Source organism: Dermacentor variabilis, unplaced genomic scaffold (assembly GCF_050947875.1).
Source record: "Dermacentor variabilis isolate Ectoservices unplaced genomic scaffold, ASM5094787v1 scaffold_18, whole genome shotgun sequence".
Taxonomy (NCBI): Eukaryota; Metazoa; Arthropoda; class Arachnida; order Ixodida; family Ixodidae; genus Dermacentor; species Dermacentor variabilis.
Genome location: NW_027460346.1, coordinates 8836373 through 8845645, shown reverse-complemented (window position 1 = coordinate 8845645; position 9273 = coordinate 8836373). Strand labels below are relative to the sequence as shown.

General features: G+C 46.7%; 1 protein-coding gene across 1 annotated transcript; it reads right to left on the bottom strand.

The window, feature by feature from the left end:
* Positions 1 to 5379: 5379 nt before the first annotated feature.
* LOC142568324 (uncharacterized) lies at positions 5380 to 8719 on the bottom strand. The gene is made up of 2 exons (XM_075678330.1): positions 8638 to 8719; positions 5380 to 5972 (listed from the first exon to the last, which is right to left on the bottom strand). Exons 1-2 carry the CDS (start codon positions 8647 to 8649, stop codon positions 5700 to 5702), a joined length of 285 nt encoding a protein of 94 aa, XP_075534445.1. The 5' UTR covers positions 8650 to 8719; the 3' UTR covers positions 5380 to 5699.
* Between the last annotated feature and the right edge of the window lie 554 nt (positions 8720 to 9273).

Here is a 9273-nt window from a genome sequence, read left to right as displayed (position 1 = left end):
TTCTTGCCTGCTCGGCTCCAGCGCAGTAGAAGTCCAAGCAGTCGCGTACTGTTCTGCTGCCCATTCTTCATTTTTATCTGACGCTCCAGGTTCCAACACTGTTGTCAGTCAGCAGCACACGACGGTTCCTACGTCTAGTGCTGTCTTGTTGGATGAAAAGCTCGTTCACGAATGCCTTAAGCACTTGAAGACTTCCCTGATAACATTCCCTCCGCAATGATAAAAGCTTACGCAGTATATCTGCCCCAGTATCGACTTCTATATTTATATAATTCTTTGAGTACTTCGACTTTCCCTCACATGTGGAAAACTGCTCTAGTTCTTGCCTACATTTAAGTCTGGCTGTAAAACCGACGTCTTGAATTATTGCCTGATTTTTCTTATCTGCGCCAGATCTAAGATTTTTTTTAGCGTTCACTTCACAAAACATTGTACTTTACGGTGAACTCATCGATTCCGAATCAGCACAGGTTTCTCACCGGCCGCTCCACTATCACAAATCTCGCAATGACGCAAATCGCCGCGCCGGTTCTTCAGAGGGCGAAAGTTGATGCCGCTTACTGGTGACCTCAGCAAAGCTTTTGATGTAGTCAGTCACTCATTGCTTCTGGTCAAGCTTGCACAGCTTCGTGTTGACTCGTCAGTTGTCAATCACTTGCGCAGTTATCTTCTTGATAGACCATGTTATGTTAAAGTCAATGACCAAATGCCTTCTTTGTAAATGAGGATTAACTAGCGGCGTCCATAAAAAATCAGTATTAAGACCATTCCTTTCTTAATTTTTAATAATGACGTTCCTTCCGCTATTCGGAACTCTCTCTAAGAAGAGTTCGGACTCTTTCTATTTAGAACTATATTCGAAACTCTTTCTTCCTAAAAATTTCAAATAATAATGCTTTTCTGCCGAATCACAATTATGCTTTCCTTCTATATGCCGACGATATCAAGAGTTTTAAGGAAATTAATATTGTTGATTACTATCTCATTCTGCAGTCTGGCCAGTTTTCTTCTTCTAGATGGTGCAAATAACCTCACCATGAATACTGCTGAGAATAAAGTTAAGGCTTTCACTCGAAATGAGCAAACATTTCTGTTACTTATTATGTACATTTTTCACAGTTGTTTAAGGTATGTGGGATCAATGATCTCGGTGTACTTTTTGACGCAACCTTACACTTCTCTGCTCACGCTAAGTGCGTTGCAATTTCGGGTATGCTCTGTCTGGGTTCTGTTTGCAGTCCATTAATGGAATTCAATTCTTCTGCACCATACCCCAAGTTGTGCACAACAATATGTTTTCCTCGACTCAAATACGCGCTGGTCGTCTGGAATGGCATTGCTAGATCCAACAGTGGCATTAGAGATCGGGATTTTTACTTTTCATCTCTTATCATTTTTTTCTGATTTATATGTATGTATGTGCCAGCAGTGAGGCCTTAGGATGGTTCTATAGGCACGGTAAATAAATAAATAAATAAATAAACGATTTATTTATTAATGTGTATGTATGTATGTATGTATGTATGTATGTATGTATGTATGTATGTATGTATGTATGTATGTATGTATGTATGTATGTATGTATGTATGTATGTATGTATGTATGTATGTATGTATGTATCTTGGCGCCCAACCTCTTTCCAGCCAACTTGATTAACTGGGTAGTGCATGGTCAAACTGGTAAAGCACCGGTCTGCTGTGCTGAGGGAACCGGTTTCAAAACCAACCATTGGAACAACTTGGGTATGGCTGAGTATGTAACACTGGGTATGTGTTGCTCTTCAAGGAACTCCTTTGACGCCATCTTGGGTTCCTGGGTATGTGCCATGGTGTACGTGCCACTCTTCAATTAACTTTTTCGATGCCAACTTGTGTCTCTGGGTATGTGTCAATCAGCGTTTCATAATAATCATTACATAAAAGATACCATCAATAATTACTGACTAATCATCAGATCAGTTGCTAATAGCATTGAAGTCGATTATCATCTCTAAAAGATGGACGCTCCTCCATTTATTTAGTTGCGATGGCCAGCGTTCTTTCCTCTTCCGTTAGCTTCATCCCATTTGGGAATAACAGAATCTTCTTACCTTTGTCTCGGTGGTCTGTCGAAAGTGAAACAACTTGTTTGTTTTGTTCTGAAGACAGTCAATCTTCTCTCGTCTTTACCGTCCGCATTTTTTTTATGTGCTGCCACGTTGGAACGAGCAACTTTCTGGTGAATGCCAACTTTCTGGTTTCTGGAAAATGTGGGTGTAGGGATGGAGTGCGGAAATGGTTGGTTACGGAAATAATTTTTCCTTTAATGTTCCCGATCGTGTCGCGCTTTTTCTTGCTGCTTTCCTCTGTGAACTAAATCGTTAAAAGGTGCCTCCCGGCCATCGTCTGCAGGGTCGCAGCCACGTGGCACGTTCCGAAGACGAAAGAGCTCACCCTCTAATTCTAGGACACTAAGTCCAGACGGGTTTCGGCCCTCAAAGCCTTAAAGGCTCTGCTCAAGTTTTTAAGAGCTTGTGAATTATGCGACCCGTCTTTGAATGTTGTATCGCGTAGCAACGCGTTATTGTGTGAATTTTTCTCATTTTTTCGTCTTCTTTCACCTTTTATTCCCTTAACCCCTTTGGCCAGCACAGGGTAGCCAGCCGGTACTTACACTGACTAACCTCCCTGTGTTTTCTCCCATTTTATATATCTAATTCCCCTTCACCATCCTAGGTGTTATTCATCCATAAGGGAACAGAAACTCCTAAGAATAACAAGCAGGTCACGAGAAGTCTTAAAATAAGCGCAAAAATATTGTCCCTGACCATGCTGACCCCTACAGCACTATTTGCGCACACACAGATCGCGCCTGAGTAACCGCGTATCCGGGGGGCTTTTATAACAACTTTTTGTCAGCAGGGAGGGGATGCCAGGGGCACGCTCCTCTGGCCAACCTAGACGTAGATGGCCTTTGAACCTTCCGTGCCTTCTTCTCTTTCATTCAACCTTCCTCTCTCTCCACACGATCGAGTGCGGCGTCTGTTTTAAGAAATGCAAATTTACCTACATTGGTTTATTGCCTTTCATAATTCCGTAATACGCTGTCGCTAGAAGCTCTTATAGCTCCATTAAACACAAGCTTTTGATGTGCAAAGGTAACGGTCATGTGTAACCATATTGTTACACGGAACACGCAATTTCTATTTCTTTTTTAGAGCGCACCTCTTCGGCGCCCGTTCCTGCATTGAGCGTCGGCGTACCTCGGCGTTGTTATACCTCGTAACCGAGCGAACGAGCGCAGCGAAAGATAAAAGCGAACGCGGAGTGCAGCGGTGTATGAAAGAAGAGCGCGCGAGGAGGAAAGTGGAGAAGGTCTACATTTCATTTAGCAAGTTGAGATGCAAAACTTGTTTGTTTGCTATAATTCCCAATTAACCCACACGTAGCGCAGGAAAAACAAATTTAAGGCAATGGACACGATGGCCGGCGGCGCCATATGTCAAAACTTTGGTCAAAAGAAGAATGCAATAAGAGAATAACATTTCCTGCGCGATTTTATTTTCCACATCTCCTTCCCCAGAGTTGCAAGATTTTGCAGCATCCGAGTCGGCTTGAATCTGAGGACGATATGTACATTTGAAAGGCTGAATTCAATCATGTTGTGCTACTTACGCGACAAACTGCGGCACGTTATTCAACTCGCCTCAACAAGGAATGAGGAAATTAAATAGAAAGCAGCAGTGAATTGCACTATGCCTTAGCACGCAAGTTAATTTGCAAACGATTATTCCAGAGTTTACTTTCTGCGACACCAATGAGCTATTTCATTGTTCTAGAAAATCGTTCGAAATTTCTTTCAGTTTTGTTCTTGCATTAAAATGATCACAGACAAAGCAACTTAAGGAAGCACATCATTCAGCCCTTCCGAAGGTCTGCATATTTTTCCGAAGAAACAAAAGATTGTCCAAGGACTCTGTCCTTAGGCACGTCTATTGCTCTTGAAAAAAAAATACCTTGGCAGCTGCGCCGAAGTTTATTTCACTGTTCGCGCTTGTGGCTGCTACATGAAGAATGCTTTTGGAAACTGAAGATTGTCTAGGGAATTTCTTGCCGTGAGTCTTCCACAATTAAAGCACCTGCCTAATCTTTATAACACAGTCGCAATGCACAGGTCTAACTGATCGTTAACTGTGTTCCGACTGTGTGACGTCTTGCCACTCTTGAATGTCTCACTTCGCCGCCACTTCCCACCGGGCTAATCCGCTTCTCCCGATTGTCTGGCGGGGCCGCTATCTGGGGAGCCTGCATGCAAGTAAGACTTGCCTGCTGATGCTCCCTATATGTTGTCAAACTCACCTCGCCACCTGTATTTGAACGTCGGGCCGTCTGTGTCTCGCCTGAGCACGGAGCTCCACTCTAGGGATTTAAGGTTAGTTCACCAAGGAAGAGTGGGACGCGCTCCTGCGAAGTCCTGTCTTTGAGGATCAAATCCTGGCCGTCCAGCGCGCCCGCGATCGGGCTGGCAGACTAGATCTGTCAGTCCCGTCGTGGGATTAGCCGGGTGCGCGTTTTATCGCGCTTTGCTGGACCAAATAAAAGTTTATTCACTCACTCACTCACTAACAACCTGACAATTACATTGATCCGAGTTTCCCCAGTGTCGCGAAGGGGGAAAAAGCGGGGCGTAGGGAGGCGGCGCGGGTGGCCACTGGTGCCCTTTGCCAGCGGCCGAGAGCATACTAATGTGTGGAGTAAACTGCTGCTCTATCTGTTTTCCCAGAGACCGGCAGGCGCCATAGACCCACTAGTATGTAAGGGCCGCAAGTTTTATAGTTGAAGTTTTTACGAAGTTGCAAATAGCACACCCGGGCATACTACAGGCCCGACTGAGGCCCGATTCCGGAGCTCCTGGACCGATGCCCGACTCGGGCCCGCGCCGAACTTGCTTACCCAGCCAGGACGCGGCCAGCGGGCTGGGCCGGGTTTGAGCCCAAGCCATGCAGTGCTCCAGTCCAAACAGTTTATTGCAGCGCCCGCTCCTTATAACGCTTCCCCACCCCGTATTTTGCCGGTTATCAGTGACCTATGAACCAGTGTATACGGCACAGAGGACACTGCGCCAGCCGTTCTCTCTCTCTCTCTCTCTCTCTCTCTCTCTCTCGTCCTCTTCGAGACATTGAGGAGAAAAAATACGGGAAGGGCCAGATAAGATGGCTTGGGTTAAGAAGGAGAAGCATGTGAGGTCTGAAAAAAAAAATGTATAAACATATGCGTGTAAAACGGCTTCTGTTGCGCCCATTAAGCGGGACCGTATGCGTGCAAGTATCCGCTCTGCAAGTGGCTGCGGTAGTATTTACAAACGACAAAAAAGTGAAAAAAAGAAAGATCACGCCCCTGCGGCTTTTATTCAAAGGTGCACAGTTGTTTTCGTCCTGTTTTGCTTTCTAGGTGCGATCGAGAGCATCGAAGAATGGTAACATCCTGTTCTTCACGTGAACCTTCGTCAGGAGCGTGTTCGCCACGCAGAATCGCCGTAGCCGTCCGGAGACGCGATAAAACGCGAGTATACACAATTACGCCCCGTGACAGCACAGCGACCGCGGCGGAAAAATCCCTGAAGCTCGCCGAATCACACGCTCGCGGGACGGGCGCGCGGAAGCCTCTCTTGGGACCGGAGAGGACTGTCGCGTCCGAGTCCCGCAGAGCCGTGGCCGGGCTCAGTGCTTGAAGCCTCCGAAGCCGAAGCCGCCTCCATATCCGCCTCCGTATCCGCCGTGTCCATAGTGTCCGCCGACGAGGTGCGCGCCCTGGTGGAGCTTGTTGACGTGGTGCACAGTCTTGACCAGGAACGAGGGGCCTGGAACGGTCTTGTGGTAGCCGTAGCTGTGGCCTTCGTCGAATCCTCCGTAGCCGCCGAAGCCGCCGAAGCCATGACCGAAGTCACCAGCCAGGACGACGGCGGCGCAGGCGCACAGGAGCAGGGCGACGAACTGAGAACGCGAAACATTTGTACGTCAAAAAAGTGCACAGGAAACGCACGTCACAATATGCTCTGACACACTAGCAACTGAAATGGCGTCAAGCGGGCTACAGAGGAGGAGGGAGTTCTGTTAGCCATTCTTTGTGCCGGTTGAAAGGACGCTCTAAACGCCACTTATTCTACAAAAAAAAAAAAAAATATTGAAAGACGCTGAACAAGGAACTGCAGATTTTTTTGAATACGCCTTATTTCATTTCTACTGATGAGTGAAATGTGTACTAAACCATTGTATCTACTACGGCACAAAATGGTTAGATTATCCTTGACCCGTAGGCGGGTGTACAAACATTTATCTTTTTCGCGAGACAGGATACATTGAAACAGGTCACAGTGAATATTTTTCGCGAGTTTCTGAGCAAATGAAACAAAGAATAACAACGTGGTATAAAATTAACTTGCACGCTCCTCGATGTCGTTTCGTTTGTCGAACCAAGATTCGCATTTTCATCTGCCTCACGTAATTTGGAACAATAGACGTCGTGATACATTTTTCTAGCTTCTTAATCTAGCGATATCAATTTAGGAGACTCTGGTGTACTTATTAACGACACGTTCAGTGTTGGCGGCGACGCACTACTCTCTAGATACTTATTCGTTCCGCAACCTCGTTGCTCATAGGCGAAATAATACATAGGTTGAGAACGAAAGGAAAGATAGGTCAGTTGAACTACTTTCGGCTACGGCGACTTCGATTCAGAGCCGACTAGCTGCATCATCCGAAAGCACTTGAGTGTCACGGCTGTACAGAGAATGGCCACGAGATCTCCAGCCTACAACACGATGGGTACAGGTTACACGAGAAGAGTAACAAACGCAGTGAATTGCAATGCGGTGAGAAGGCGTCGTTATTTGAGGTCACCGAATCTATTGTCCTTATGCGGTAAAACACGCGGCGTTTAATGCGGCAAGAAATCATCGCAGTTGACTATAGGGGTGGGAATGCGCGTTCACTCCAGTTGTGGGCCACCATACTTATCCCCATTGTCGCCTGACAAGCTAGTTGGTGCTAAGTGAGCTTAGTTCAATATATTAAAGAACACGATGGTACAGTAGCCTTGTAATGACATATATTATGGGAAAAACCAGATGAATATGAAGAAAAGAAACGGCGCATGACGGCTGGGATAGAAGCCGGCGACAGAAAAGTTGTCAACATTTAAACTACATCCAATTAATTAATTCCTTCATTCATTCTCATGGAAGGCCGTTTAAAGGGCAACTCCGGCGATTTTTCCAGTGATCTTCACAGAATTTTGAATATAGGTTCTCTTTTGCACTCTCATTACCTGTATCTAACAATATGACTGCAAGTGGTTTAGTTTTCGTGAAAATGAATTTTAAAGATTGGTTGCGTTCCCGACTCATGACATTTTACTGGCCACCCGGTGTCTGTGACGTCAGTGACTACACCGCCACTGTCGCTGAAATCGCCGCTGTCTGGTCCGGAATGTCTGTAAAAGCTCCCTGTGTCGTCAGGAGACATCATCAGCTTCGCTTCTTTAGCGTTAGCGCCACGTGTGCTGCGTGTTTGCCTTATGATAGTGTGGGATCTGACGTCATCGACTCATCGTGACGTCACACGAAGCAGCCACCCGTTTCGCTTTCGGTATCTCGTTTATTGCTTATTTAAGATTATTGATGAATTTCTAAGCAAATTGAACCACCCTACCGGTGAGAGGACTGTCAATGCCATTTGAAAATCAGAATATCCTAATATGGTTTAAAAAAGAAAAGCTGGAGCTGCCCTTTATGCAATTTACCGCACCCACGCATTACATTTAGCCCCGATATCCATGGACTCTATTTCAACTCTTTCAAAGAGGACTTCTGTCCTTGTGCCGCTACAATGTTTAGAAGTCATTAAGTCATGGAACGATGTGTATATACTTTTCTTATTATATTTAAACGAATAATTAAATCAAAAACAGCAGTCGGATGCCTACGACAAGAGATTAGTCGCATTCTTCTCCCTTCTTTATCAAAAAGGAAAAGCTCGGGGTTGATCCAAGCGCACGGCTGCATTTCGATGAGGCAGGCGAGAGGCAGCAACGCACAGCTTGTCACCGCGCGCTTTTCCGCGTCACACGCAAGCTTACTTGTACATAACTTCATTTGCTGTTCCCTTCAGAAGCCAGTGTTAGCATTCGAATAGCGAAACAATAAAGCGAGTTTTTTTTTCTTTTCAGTCCATTACGTGGGGATGGCGGAGTCGGTGCTGCAGTATACATGCACATGCAGTACATTCACAGTGCAGTCGGTTATTGGCGGAGGTACTTTCTTTTTTTGTATACGAAGTCTTTCACCTGCATTGCCACGGTCCCCAGTTAACAAACTGCAACTGAACGATACAAGGTTAGTTTCAATACCACCGCACGCAGGTGACCGCATTCCCCGCAGGGTTTGTCTGTACGTTTTACCTACACCAGTGGGAATGCGAAAGTACTCTTCGTATACACGAGTGTAAGACGAAAACTCGACCACAGAGGGCGCTCACTGTATCCGCATGGCGAGCACTCTGAGGATACAGCAACTCGCATGGTTATGACTAAACGTAAAGTCCGCGAAGCCGTGCGTGCGCCCAGTGTCCGAGCGAACGTCCCAGGGCGTCTACTTACCGCGGAGTTCATGGTGACCGTTGGCGTTGCGGCACAGGGGTGCTTGAGAATTCCCGCAAGTCCTTCGTAGGAGCCGAGGAAAGCTCAGGTGGTGGAAGTCCGAGTCCGCCGCCGGTCTTTATATACACGGACCGAGAGGAAGGAAGCCGCATTCGCCAGCTCCTATCACAGGTGTGAGGAGGACAGCCCGGAGAGGTGCGAGGCGGCCGAGGAAGGGTGCGATACGACAAGTTAGTTGGCTCCTTGGGACGCCTAAAGAGAAAACGAGGAGATAGAGGCTTCATTCCTACAAAAGCGGAGCGCACCCGTAGAGCTAAACAATGCGCTTACTTTTTTTCCCTCCTCTCTCACTGTCTCTCCACCAGGTGTGAGGTTTCGAGGACTTTCGCTCCTCTTCCCTCCATTTCTCCCTCCCTCCCTCTCTCCCTCTCTCTCTCTCTCTCTCTCTCTCTCTCTCTCTCTCTCTCTCTCTTTCTCTCTCTCTCTCTCAGAAAATTCCGAAAAGAACGCGTACAGGTGGAACGCCAATTATCTTCGGCCTGGCCCGCGCAATCGGGCACAATGTTTATCACGTCTCGCTCACATCCTCGCCATGCCAACGGCGGAGCGACCGACGTTCCACACCTGTCCCCGCAG